Genomic DNA, 14,323 nt, shown 5'->3' with positions numbered 1-14,323 from the left:
GGGGGAGGGGGAGGGGGAGGGGGAGGGGGAGGGGGAGGGGGAGGGGGAGGGGGAGGGGGAGGGGGAGGGGGAGGGGGAGGGGGAGGGGGAGGGGGAGGGGGAGGGGGAGGGGGAGGGGGAGGGGGAGGGGGAGGGGGAGGGGGAGGGGAGGAGACAGAGAAAGAAAAAGAGAAGCATGGACATAAAGGTTTTTGAAGACAAAGTAATACTGTGTTTACTGCATCTTCATTCCTCACACGGTACAGAGAAGGCACTTAATAAATATCTGTTGAATAAAACTGACCAAATGAATGAATGAACACCCCACCCTTTTGTGATCATGAATCACTTCAAATCAAGATTATCACATCACTATTTGCATGCAAACAATCCCACAGTGAGCACTGCCCAGAAGTTCATCTTTTTAAATGTTATTCTGGTGATTATTCTTTTTCTAAGAAAAAAAGAGGAAAGAAAAAAGCACAACATAGAGATTTGAAATAAAAATGTATTTATTTTCAAGTTCTATTCCAGGTAACAAATATTTTGGCTCTTGGAAAGGCAAATTGCCTCTTTCCATAGGTGAACATAGAACTGAAGTGAGTACCAATAGATCCCTTATTGATTTGCACAATAGGATAAAGCAGTTAAGCCCTGAAAAAAGCATTAACATTTATCCTCATTGCCAATCAAGAAATCATCCAAATTTCCCACCTCCCGCCACCTCCGAGACCCAAATAAACGGGGTATAAATTAGCCCTTGTGCAACCCACACTTACAAAAATTGGACACGATCCTTGGCAAACACACACACACACACACACACACACACACACCCCAGACCTGGACAATGTTTCCACTGAAGTATAAGCTAAGAATGCAGAAGTATCAATTTAAAATGCAAGTGGCTAATATAAGGGCTAAAGATAAAGATAAGGTGAAATTTTTCAAACCCAGCTTTGTTGCTGGTAGATTGGAACACTGTGTAAAGGAAAGGAGACACAGAAAAGAAAGAGAAGGATTCCAACCCTCTGTCTCCTCCTTGTGTGAAAAGCTCATTTTTGTTCTGAGGTAGGGTAACCCCAGTGACTGTGAAAGAGGGATGACTGATCCCCAAAACGTGCTATAAGGTACAGCTTCTAGGGATCCTTCCCTTGGCCCTCCAAAATGATTACCTGTTCTCAGGCCATACTTAAAATGTATAGAACAGCACTCACTAAGCCACCAGAACTGCACTGGAACGAAGCAAACACCTTCGAAGTATGTTTTCAATCAGAAACTTAACTTCTGCCATAGGACCTGACAGAGGATAAGTTAGCCTGTAACATTATATATACACAGTTTTGGAAAAAGGAGTGGTGTTTTAGAGGTTGGCTTAGTCAACTCTCTGACTGATAGTATCCCTGAGCTTTTAAGGGAAGGGAAAACATTTCTTCTTTATAATTTCTAGTTTTGCGTATCCTTGTTCCCCTTAAAAAAAAAAAAAAAAAGATATCAGGGCATTTGTTTTGGATTTCCCTTTTTCTTTCAGAGAAACCTGAAATTCCCACTTTTTACTAGCTAGTATGTGCAGACACATGCTCCAATCTGTGCAAATGCACGCTCATTCCATTGTTTTTCTTATTGTTATTCAAACCTCTATGCTGCCAAAAGGGAAGAGAAGGAAGTCAAGTAACTTTTTATGTACATACATATACATAAATGCAATATGTGGATGAAGTGATGAATAGCAGTAGGGGTTAGAATCTGCACAGACAGTGAGAAAATAAATGTTTCTCCCTGATTCTCTGGTGCCAGCATTCTGCTCTAAGGATTCTATGCGACCAGCTAAAGCAATGAGGAATGAAGGAGTTGACTCCTTCAAGCGTCTTCCTGTGGAACTTGAGGATGACAAACACATACAAAGCACCCTGCACACAGGTCAACATCTATAAGAACCCATTCATCATACGTCTATGAGGTTTTTAGGGCAGGGGAGACATGAGGCTCAGGAGGCCTGTCCCAAGGATGCCGAAGGATACGGTCATCCTGACACAGCTCTGATGTAATCAGGGCCACATCAACCAATCTGTTTTACCATAGTGTTCGTGGAAGGGAGGGTGAGGGCTGTCATCTTCTTACTTCTGTCCTTTTTATAATCGTGTGAAGTCTTCTGGAGGATTACTACCCCTTTCCCTTGCTGGAGGCCCCTCACCTGGTTCTCTTCTGATTTCAAGTCCAAAGGTGGAATTTATCCTTCCAGGGGAATAGTCATTCCTTTTTAAATCTGCAATAAAGACAATTAAGATGGTTAGAGGGGATCTTCAAGAACGTAGTGTTCACAGAGATAGATGAAATTTAAGCTTTACCAAGTGCTCAGAGAGGACTCTGTTTCCTCAGGCCACCGATATATGGAACTCAAACCCTTGACCATGTCCAAACCACCCTCCCCATGACCACATGTGACTCCAAATCCCTACAGCTATTTCACGCCTGTGTTAACTGGGGCAGGAGAGGAGAGCTTTGGTTGCTTGATTCACCATGTAATGCCCTATAAGGCACAATCTGGCCAGAGTTAAGTGAGGCCGAACTGGAAACAGGGCATTTTTATGCTGAATCATGAGCAGGGACAGGAAGTTCAACCTAAAGAGTGATCTCACGATTTCAGTGGTCAGCTTTCTGGAAGAAAGCCATACTTAGGTTTGGCATGGCCTATGAAAACTTCAGCCAGTTATTGAATCCTATGCTTCCTAAAGTCTCCTTCTTCCATATGAAAAGGAAATCACTTAAAGACAACATTAATAAGGGTAATCTTTGGGGACAAATGTATGGAGGAATGTGGGCTTTAAATGTTTGTGTACCATTTTGGTGCTACACTGATTAAATGTGTTAACCTTAAACATGCATTCTGTGTATTTTCAATGTTAAATGGGGATTACCAGGACATAAAACCAATACCTATTGTAGTTTAATAATAAACAACAGTTACTGGACATATACATCTATTACTTCAAACCTCACACAAACTTTATGAGACAGATGCTATGTCCCCAGTGTATGGATTAGGAAACTGAGATTCAAAGTCACATCCTAGCAAGCTCAACCTGTATTGCTCTGGATCCGTGTTCTTATATACAATCCTAAACTGCCTCGGTTAGATAGATAGATAGATAGATAGATAGGCAGATAAAATATTATTAAGTAAAAAAGGAAAACCACGCCATTCCTGTTTTCCAGACTAAACATTTTTTATTCAGATAATCAAATGACTAAGTAAATGGGGATATTTCTTATTGCCTTCTGAATGTGCTACTTTAGGTTTTGAAAGGAACCATGGATTGGGACTGGAAGTGGACGAATTATTGAATTACTCACTCAAAACCCACCAGCATAGTTTTAAAAAACAAAGAGATCTCCACCTTAATCACACAGAACAACTAACTGGGCTCAAGGATGGACGCAGTGAGTTATGCCTCAAGTCTCCCTTTCTCCCGGTTGATCAGATGTGGTCCCCGTGTCTCCAAGCACGAGAGGCTGCCCTGTCCTGAGTACAAGGAATCACGGCTGGGAAGAGGCCATCAGCTAAGGATACTGAGTTAGCGGGCCGGACACCAGCCTGCAATCAGGGGATGACTCAGACATCTGTGAGCACCTGTTTCTCATAGGGCTCTTACCTGGTGGTCCTGATGCCCCTGAGCCCAGCCCCAGCTCCTTCCTGCGTTCCTCTTGACCACAAAGGGTACCAGTGGGCAGCTCAGCCAATGTGCTGTGGCTGATCTCTTTGCCTAGGTCTGCTGTAGCTTGTGAGAGCAAGTCCTGGGCAGCTAGAAGAGGACAGTGACAGCCCTCTTCTCTTTGCTGCTCCCATCTGATCTCCCCACCCCACGTACCCACCCCTCCAATACCACCTCTGTCTGACAGGCTATTTCTCACTGCAATGGAAAGCCTGCTCCAAATCCCAATTTTCTTGCAACATTCTTGCCCACAAGATCTCCTCAACCTCCTACCTCTAACACCAACAAGACTAGAAATTGCCCTTTTTTGTTGAAAATTTACACCCAACTTACAACGGATGATGATTTTTTACGGATTTCCACTTCAGGGTATGATCATTTATTGGAGGCAGGAAGGGATACTCAGCTTAAAATATGTAAAATTCCATTCTAAGGACAAGTTTAGTATGATCTAAGAAAAACAGTGAGCAAGCTGAGACAGACATAAAGTGTCCCTTCTGAGATAAAAGGAAAGAATGCAACAGAAACCGGGACTGCCAATTTGGAGGGCACAGACTTCCAGCTGCTTGCTTTTATGTTAGGAATATTTTCTGTGGTGGCGATACTGGTTTCGGAGAAAGTGTACTATATTATCAAATCAGATTTAAAATATATACATTGCAATGTATGTTTAAAGTTTAAGGCTTTTGTAGTAAAAAGCACTACTTTAATTCGCAGATATGTTTCCCTCCATAGTCACCCTTCCAAGTGTCTAATGAGTAAATAAGAGTAGAACAGAATTACAGTGGGCACCACACAGGACCCAAGGGTGCACAGAGACCCGCCTCAGTCCAATTTTACCCCAATTAAGTCGATGGAACATTTCCCGTGGACAGACTGTGACAAGTATTGGGCTCAATGTTGTTTTATCACATTTTGGCAGAACCTGAAGTAAATCCCTGTCCCTTTAATCCCTTCAGAGACTTGAAAAATTTGCAGTCAGAAAGTCAGGCCTCAACTTCGAATGAGATAAAAATGTGATTAGGATTTTCTACTCTATCCCAGGTTACAATGGATATTGTTCTATGAGAGATTTACTTAGAAAAACATAGAATTGTTTGGGGCCTACCCGGGAGTTTGAGCTTCCGGCAGCAGGAGTTGCAACGATGTTTTGCAATGAAGTTTCTAATTGCATCTTCCCCTAAATTGGCTGGTCCAAACACCATTCCTCTTGATCTAGAGGAAATATCAGAATATCAATTAGATCACTGCTAAGAAAAAGGAGCTCAACTAGGATTCTCTGAGATACCGAACAGTATCCCATAGTAACCCAGCAAACTTAAGGAGACAACAAAGAACAGAGCACTTTGGGGAAGCAACAATGTTAGGTTTGCAAATTTAAAATTCAAATGCACTTAAATCTTTCTACCCAACTCCAAGACTTACTGTGAAACTCATTTCAACGCTAATCTGATAGAAAAGTGAATTGTCTATGTACCACGTTAGAATAAAATAGAGTGAGACCCTTTTTAATGCATATGGGGTGAGAGAATGACATTCATTACCAAATGTTCTAGAATACTCAAAAGGTAAGGTATAAAATAAAATAAATTTGCTATTGGAACACACCTTCTAAAAATATTGATATATATTTCTTTGAACTCAAATACCTTTCTAAATATAACCATGTCCCCAAAAACAAATGCCCAACAAAACCCTACATCAGTACTCATGGCTCTTTTGGTATCTGCTTTCCACCCTGCAAACTGCTATAGCTGGGCTCTTCGTGGAAAGACACGACTACTATGATTTTGTGGAAGTAAACTATATATGCTAAATATAGGTGACAAAATTACAAACAGAATCAGTATGTATTAGGAACACTTTGAATATTCTATAATTATAATAGATCCTCAGCAGATTCTAGAATCAATGTTCATCCATTATCAGATGACACACAACCATTATTCTTCAGGGCTGACACGCTACACACCACGGAACAGAGCACACCAGGAACACTTCCAAAAAAACTTTATGAAAGCTATTATTTTATTTTAATGACATGCAGAGTGGAAACAGCACATTTTAAAATCTGAACTCAATTACCGCTCTTAAATACCACATCTTCAGAAAAAAGAAAAGCAAACTATCACAAAAGGAAACAATAAACTTCGCTTCTAAGGAATGCGGTTTTTCAAAAGGGACGTGGTGTAAAAATGGACTTTTTTTCCATCCGAGTATTGAAACATTTATCTCAATTTCCACTTCCTTTTGGCAGAATAACAGTAGCTGCTCTGAAGATGTGCCAAGCTCAGAATGAGGGCTGATGTCAGTTTGATCTCACATTGCCTTTTTGCTCTGAGGCGAGTAGGTGGAGGAAATCTCTTGGGAAGACAAAGTGAACGGACACCCAGGATTAATTTTCCTGGTCACTCAATCTCCCTTACAAAGTACGGCTCTGGTGGTATTTACCAGGCTGCATAAGCTGCCTCTTGTTAACTATTCTTCTTTCAGTACTTCTGGTAAAAAACCACTTCAAATAAGGTGAAGCCAAAATGTGTTAGAAAAGTAGAATCACTTGCTATTTAGTACCAGAACTCTATGATGCCGATAAAGTGAAAAATGATGGTATTTTTCTCAGTCGTTAAAATGGAAGAATTCCTTTTATCATCTCTCCAGCATGACCCTGTTGGAATATTTCACTCTTGTGATTTCCATACCTGCCATTTCTTTTCTCCCAGTAAGGCATGAAAACGCCCAACTTAGAAATATAACATTGATTCTCAGAAAAAAGCTATAAGATAAGTCATCACCCTCTATGAGCTTTGCAAAAGTTAAGACAAAAAAATCAGGGGTTTTGCTCCCTGTGCAGGGGAGAGTGAATAAGGGTTGTAGGGACAGTCGTTTGTGTCTACACCCTACAGCAGGCCTTTAGCCTTCAAGTTTCAGATAACAACGTTTAAAAATAATAAATAAATACAACTGGTTTCCAGTCTTTTCACAGCATCGGAAAAGCAGGTGTTGGCTTGGTTCCACATATGAGGAAACACTAACTAGTGCCATGTATACATAGATTTCCTAAAGAATATCTCAGCATTATCATCATTTCAGACTTGCCAAATGTCTAAAGCATCAAGTCAGTAAGTGAAAAGATGCAATCCAAAACTACCGATAACTGAGGCATCCTCCACTGCGGCTCATGACCTGAGGAACCAAGTAAAGTGGCCAGAGAGGATGTAGGGGAGAAGGCCTGATGACTTTGTGTTTATGTGCAAAAGGTTGGGGAAAGGTAGGAGACAACAGGCATTAGAGACAATATCAGAATTTGCACCACAAAAACATCTTCTTTTTTGGTAGAGGATTATTCCCTTTCTTCGACCCCTCCTCCTCATAGGCAAGTTACCGTCTTCACTGAGCTTCCGTTTTCTCATTTGTGAACTAGGTTTGAAGGTGTTTAATTTTAATGTTGTTGTTAAGGGTAAAACAAGACATGAAAGCACTTGCTTCAACTGAGGCTTCTCAAACTTTAAGTTACATTAAATCACCTTAGGATCTTGTGAAAATATGATGCTGATTCAGGAGATCTAGAGAGGGCCTTGAGATTCTGCATTTCTAACAATCTTCCAGTTGATGCTGATGTTATCAGTCCATTGTCCATGCTTTGTGCAGCAAATGTGAGCTTCGTTGAACTAACTAGATGTAATTCTCCACAGTTGCAAGAGAAGTATTTCTTATCTTCACCGTGAAGACTAACTGCACCCAAAGTTAGGTGACCGCATGCTACAGTGATGCCATCCTATCAGTTTCTGGAGTTCCTATCTTCATGTTGTAAGAAATAAAGTTTGCCATAAGACAGAGGTTCCCAGCCCCGGTTGTCCATTAGAATCACAGAAGGAACTTTAGAAAAATACGGATGTCAGGGCCCTATCCTCAGAGATTCTGATTTGATGCCAATTCTGAGCAACTATTTTTTTTTAATTCCCCTAGGTGACGTTAGTAGAAATTGAGACTCACTGACCTATACAATGCAGATAAATACTCAACTGTCAAGTGTTATAACATAATCTTAGAATTCTAAAAGATGGTAGTATTCGGGTCATAATAAATGACATATGTTTGGTTCATTATATATGCAAAATTTTTTCATTGCAAAATTATAAAGGAAGTACTTATAGTACAAGGTTCCTACTACAAACCGTTGGGCACACGGGGCTACTGAAGAAATAATATTCTTAGCTAAAAATACTTTAGCTCTGCTAAAATGAAAAATAATAAAGTCTTTTTCCGTACTCTAAAGATTATAACATGAACTACATGGTCAAATTTCATAGAAATTGGATGCATGAGAGCAATATGGATCGCTTTTTATCTTCTCTAGCTCACCTAGACCACACAAATATCTCACACTTTTAGATGGACTTCTTTACATGGAAGCCTATAGATGAGACCATATTTAGATTAGATCATTCCATGAGAGAGCACAGCATTAAAGCAGTAAATATATACAATATGAGTCGCGTGGGAAGAAAAGTAAAAATTTCAGATTTTATTGTATAAAGATTTCCCACTTACATAATTTTATATGTATTTTCTACAACCCAAGGCAAAGTATAGACATTTAGGACAACTAAGAAATGTCGTATGCTAGCAGTTCTCAAATGTGGTCTCTGGGTCAGCAGCAGCATCAGAATCATCTAGGAATTTGTTATATTATTTGGCCCCACCCCTAACCCAGTGAATCAGAAAAGGGGTTGGGGGCAGAAGGGCAGCAATCTGTGTTTTAACAAGCTCTCCTGGTCATTATGATGAAAGTTCATGTTTGAGAACCACTGTTGTCTAACATATTGATCAGTCCTTAATCAACCCCATCACTTCTTTCCTTCTACTCCACCTTTAACAGAAGAATACATCCTCAGAGCCTCTATTGCCAAGTCTTCCCAAAAGCCTGCTTATGGGACAAAATGCCCATGGGAATTCAAAGGACAGGCAGATGACTCATCCCTCCACATAATTTAAACTTCAGTCTTGAATTAACAGACAACCTGTGCTCCATATTAAGGCCCATTGTTTTGGCCTCTCATAGATTTGCTGTTATTGACTAGCACACTTTATGCCCTCAGTTTTCATTTTATAGACGTGTGATGGAAGAGGCTGCCCATGATAAGATACAATGACTCCACTGTGGGGACAACAAAGGAAACTGTTCTTCTCCTAGGACATTGTTTTCATGTCAAAGCCTATAGAGGTTGAACTTACCCATATTTCTCTTTTGTCTGGGCTACTAGAAAGCTCAGAGTCAAATTTGCAAATAAGTTCTGGCTACTGCAATGGTCTTTATAATTTCTACTTATGTGTACTAAAACTCCAGATTTAATCTTATTGTATTTCCATATTTTCTTTTTGCCCTTAATCTGTGCTTTCTTTAAAATCTTACTGTATTTTAAATCTTATTGTATTTTATTGCATTGTAATTAAATATAAAGAGAACAGATAAAGATATAGATATGGTTGTGGATATATAGATATGGATATAGATACATAGATAATAGCTGCCTCAAAACCTTTCTAGGATCTAGACAAGAAATATAAATGTTTGAAAATTATTTTTGAAAAACATGTACGGTGTGTTAAATGCAATTTTCTAAATGATAACATTATAAATTAACTTACTGTTTGTCTTCAGGTTTTATAACAGATGGATCTGTCAGATTTTCTCCAACACCTCCAAAAAAGAAAGAAAATAATATAGCAAATGGGGACTTCATTTCCTCAGAAATTCAAGAAAATAATAATCAAATTTTATTACACGGTATTTAAAACCTATATCCGCCCTGTAATAAATTAATCATCATGTGAATTAACTGTACTATAAAAATTGTCCAGGCATGTCTGACAATTTTAGTTAATGCATTGTCTCCTGCAACCCCATCTTAAGCTATAAGAAACTTCTAGACCAAAAATGAGTGTTTTAAATGGTACGTCCACAGTTACTAAAAGTGGTATCTGTCATTCATTTATTAGTCATATATACTAGACATTCTAATTATTTTTCTCTAATTCTCAGCAAGAATAAAAGTATTAGCATCCTCATGTCTTCATTTGATCAATGAACATGTTGATATTCAAAGATATTAGCAATTTGTCAGAGGTTACACAGTCCACAAGTGGTGATAACAGGATTCAAGCTGAGCCAAAGCTTGTGTCCCTCCCACTGGACACCTTAGTCCACATGGTCTCCTTAGATGGAGTACATCAGTGCTCAGCAAGGTGAAGGTGCTGCGTGGTTCTGCACGAACAATCCCTGCTTCAGCAGAGACACACATCAAATGCTACATAAATATAGCATTTAAAAACAGTAGGATACAAGTGCCTCCAAACTCTTGATCTGGGTGCTGGTTACACATGTATTCAGTTGTAAACATCGTTTGAGATGTATGCTTAATGCTGTGTACATGTTCTTGAATATATGTTATTCTTCAATAAAATTTACTGATTAAAAAATGACACATAGGTATAATTTAGAGCTAAAATTTATCAAAACAGGGATCAACATCCAAAGTGAATCTGTTATAAAATGCAAGTGGTGAGGAGATTGATTTCTAACAGCAGTAATGTTTCACAGGCAGGCCGATCACACATGCGAATGTACCATTTGGGCACAGCCCATTGATTTCTGAGATCATTCTCTAATTAGCACTAGTTTTCTTTGCTTGAAAGACAGCAACCTTGCGGGAAAATTATTTCAAAATCATATCAAATTTATAACATTATAATATATTTCTATTTGGTAAAAAAATAATGTATGTTTCCTAACCACTATTTTTATTAAAAAAAAGATTTTTGCTATGTTCTATATGTTTTACCATATGCTAAAACTTACACACACATATACACACACACACACACAGTAATCATCCTCAGAGGTTGTAGTCTTCTCCCCTAAGAAACTGATTTCCTTAGGAAAATAACCTGCTTAAATAGGAGTTTTCAACCTTTCTTGTGTCATGACCCTCTTTGTCAGTATGATGAGTCTTGGAGACCCCCTTCTCAGAATAATGTTTTCTAATGTGTAACTTAAATACATACAATTACAAAGAAAACCAATGATACTGAAATACAATTACCAAAATATTTTTAAATTGTTGTATTGCAATACATGTGCTTCTTTATTAATACATTAAATAACAGGATCTAGCACAAGTCTAATAACTATCATATCATCAAGTAATAAATATGAACAGTTATTTTGAGATATCGGCCAACACTGTAACATGCTATGTTAATATCTGTAATTGCTATTACAAACAGTCACGGGTACTGCTAATACCACTGTGGTTTGTGGTCTCCATTATAACTGAAGAAAATGATGAATTTCAGCTATAGGTTGGTGAAAACAAAGGTGTAATTTGTTTTTCATCAGAGTTCACAGACCCTCTGAATCCTATCCAGGGACACTTTAGAACCCCTGGGATGGAATCGCTTTGTACACGGATTTTGATTAGGGAAAGAGAAAGTAAAGCTGAAACACAGGCTTAAGGTCAACTGTGCAAAATGTGCTTTGCTCATCATTTATTGTTTTTAAAGAAAAAGTCATAGGAAGAGATTGGGCTGTTTATATTTTTCTCATTATTGTTATAAAAGGAACAGCCTGAAGATACCCTACTTCTTTAACTACGTAGTAAATAAACAGAACAACAAAAAGACCGAGATCCCAAGTACCTTCAGTAGAAAGATTAAAGGCTATAAATCCTTTACATGTTAAAGCTCAGACCTAACTTTAAGCCTGAAAGTTCCAGCACTGATGAATGCTTTGGGCTGATGTCTGAGTGAACTGTAAATTTAAGCTGGGAATACAGACAGTGCCTAAAAAGGTCATATTAATTGGGAAAAATGGAAGCTTTATAGGGGAAAAAAGTCTATCAAAATCACATCAGCTCCTGTTTACTTTAAATCTTGTTGCTTGTTACATAGGCAGAAGTCACAGAATCTGGGTTCCACTCACAGCCCCGTCACTTCCTAGTTGTATGACCTGGCCACCCTCGTTAATCCCTGTGAATCTCAGTGTTGTCATCTGAAAGTGCTAATAACAACAGGTCTTATAGGGTTAGTGAGAAGATTAAATGAACCATTGTATACAAACTGCTTAGCAAAGTGTCTGACCCAGAGCGTGTTAAAAAATGTCAACTGCTATTTTTATTATCTTTATTCTGTGAGGATGTCTTGTGAAATAAAATTCTATTTTTTTACCACTGTGGTAAAATCATGGTCTGATTATTTCATTTCCTTAAAGTACTGTTTCCTAATGAATAAATCCCCTTATAAGAATGAGGGTAGGGATAAAAACCTTTATATCCTTATACCCAATATAACAGTTCAAAAATATATTTTGGGGGGCCCTCGAATGGGGAGCATTCCAATGTGTGGAAGAAAAATAGAGAGAAGCCCAGAAAACTGATCCTGCGGCAAGCTCCACTGGTACCACCACCTACCCTGCCTCTCTCCCAGCTACACAGGAATCATCCAGAAAGCAAACTTTAACATCAGAGCCCATCCTACCCACATATTCTCCTAGACATTTGAAAACATGAAAGAAAATAAGACATTTTCACATTTAAAAATCCCAATGATTATCTCCTTACCAGCGTCAACAGAGCAAATGCCCATGTATAGGTAACAAGCAGTACGCCCGTACGAGAAACCCAGAAATTTACATTTTGATCCCAACCACCTTGGGATAAATCAATGAATGTCTCCATCTGAAGAAAGTTACCTTCTTTGTAGCAGTAGAATTTCTGATGATGATGATAATCTAATGTTGACTTATTCTGGAAACTGCTTTGGTGAATAAAAAAATCTAGTATCTCCATAAAAGTTCTTTGAAAAACACAATGAGGTTTTTAAAAAGAATGCCCCCAGACCACTATAATTTGAAATGCAACTTTTTTTAATTGCCATTGCTGGGACTTGTATGTTGGGTTTCAAGTGTAATGATAAAGATTCAGGCCCTCACATGTAGGATTTTTAAATAGAAAGTGAATGGAAAACTACAGCATAGTTGCATGATCAGATATAGATCTAGCCTTTCCTTAGAATTCAGCTTCCTGGCCCAATGTAGCTGCTCCTGAATTAATGATTGCCAATCCCTTGGAAGGAAGTAGAGAGAAGAAGAAACTGAAAAGAATGAACTTCCAGAGTGTTTCTCATTCCTTCTTTCCTTCAAAGCAAGCTGATCAGGTCTTCACTCTACAGACACTGATGCTGGGGGTCTCTCAGAAGTACCATCAGGACCATACAGCTAAGGACAGACTACCCACAACTGAAGATTAACTTCCATTTTAAAGAGCCACTCAGAGATCAATAATACTAACAACAACTAACATTTACTGAGGGCTTACTATGTATGAGGAACTTGTCTCATTTCAACCCCTTAACAAGCCTATGAATTAAGTCATATTATTTTCCTTAATTACAAATGGAGGAAGTGAGACTCAAGGTGGTCGCCCCCCTCAACCTTTGTCACACAGAAATTTGTGGTAAACCCAGTAGTCAGATGCCAGCACTGCAACTCGAGAGCTCCTCCTCCTAACTGCTGCTATTGGGCCTCTCAATATCCGTTTCACCCAAATGATACACATTATCTCTCCAAAGACTAGAAATACTAATAAACAGAACTGAACTAAAAACCATTAAGATATTTTAGGAAAACATTATGTTCTTCCCATTTTTCCTCTCCAACCTGGTTTGGATTAAATATGATAACGCATAAGCCTTTAGCCAAGTTTTTGGCACAAAATAAATACTTTGCAAAGGTTAGCTAGTAGTACTAGTAATATAACTGCTTATAATTACTATTATAGGATTTGTGTTCTTCCATGAATTCAGGCCTAACCAATTGGCCAGAACTCTATAATAAGTATCTCAATTTCTTCACACTCATTCTATGATGTCCATTTTCCCTTCTTTGAAGGTCAGTGTTTTGACATAGTTTATTTGTAGTGGCCTATTTCTGCAATTCACGTAATTGCCCAGTAAAAGAAAAAAGTTAATTCCCTTTTTCCCCCAAGACTATCAACGCAGCATTTGTTCTGTTTAATGTCACTTTGGATTACTAAGAGACATAAAATCCCCAAACATAAACATCATTAAACAAAAACCTATTCAAGTGGAATACAAAACACACTGAAGAGTCATCATTAATTCCTTAAAGTTTTTCTTTGGTTGTTTTTCTTGTTTCTGTTTTTGCTTTTTAAACAACTCCACCCAAAACTCAAAGCACAGATACTCAAGTACAGATGAAAATAATCAACCTCTGCCCAACATTAGCTACAAAAGCAGATGCCTTGGGCATCAGCATGCTGGGTTTACACGGATCATGTACTTGATAGTTTAAAAACTGAATCATCTTAACTGTTTTAACTTTCTATTGCTTCCTAAAATATTGTGTTTGAGAGTTACAAATAAAATTCAACCCTGTGAACAGCACATATCTGAAAGAACAGAAGGACTTATGCGTAGTTTAAATAGTGTATACACTCTCTCAAGCATGTGGCACAAATTTCAATCAAAACGGTTTTGCAGTCTTACTGGACATTGCTCACGATGCCCCAGGATTGCCTATCTTGACTATCCTCAGCCTCCAAGCCTGGCTTTCA

At 38.5% G+C, this 14,323-nt stretch overlaps 1 protein-coding gene across 5 annotated transcripts in view; it reads right to left on the bottom strand.

Annotated features, from left to right (window-relative positions):
• Positions 1–473: 473 nt before the first annotated feature.
• Positions 474–14,323, bottom strand: part of TRPM6 (transient receptor potential cation channel subfamily M member 6) — a 139,966-nt gene continuing 126,116 nt past the window's right edge. For all 5 annotated transcript variants that reach the window (XM_019736695.3, XM_019736693.3, XM_019736694.3 and 2 more), the window contains 3 exons: positions 9,342–9,393; positions 4,801–4,907; positions 474–2,245 (listed from right to left, as the gene is read on the bottom strand). In XM_019736695.3, the coding sequence (XP_019592254.3) occupies positions 2,112–2,245; positions 4,801–4,907; positions 9,342–9,393 (293 nt within the window). In that variant the 3' untranslated portion in view covers positions 474–2,111. The remainder of the gene's footprint in view (positions 2,246–4,800; positions 4,908–9,341; positions 9,394–14,323) is intronic.

The sequence above is a fragment of the Rhinolophus sinicus genome, chromosome 16 (genome assembly GCF_057876585.1).
Source record: "Rhinolophus sinicus isolate RSI-liver-muscle chromosome 16, RSI-T2T, whole genome shotgun sequence".
In the NCBI taxonomy this organism is placed as follows: domain Eukaryota; kingdom Metazoa; phylum Chordata; class Mammalia; order Chiroptera; family Rhinolophidae; genus Rhinolophus; species Rhinolophus sinicus.
This window is presented reverse-complemented; position numbering and strand designations above follow the sequence as displayed.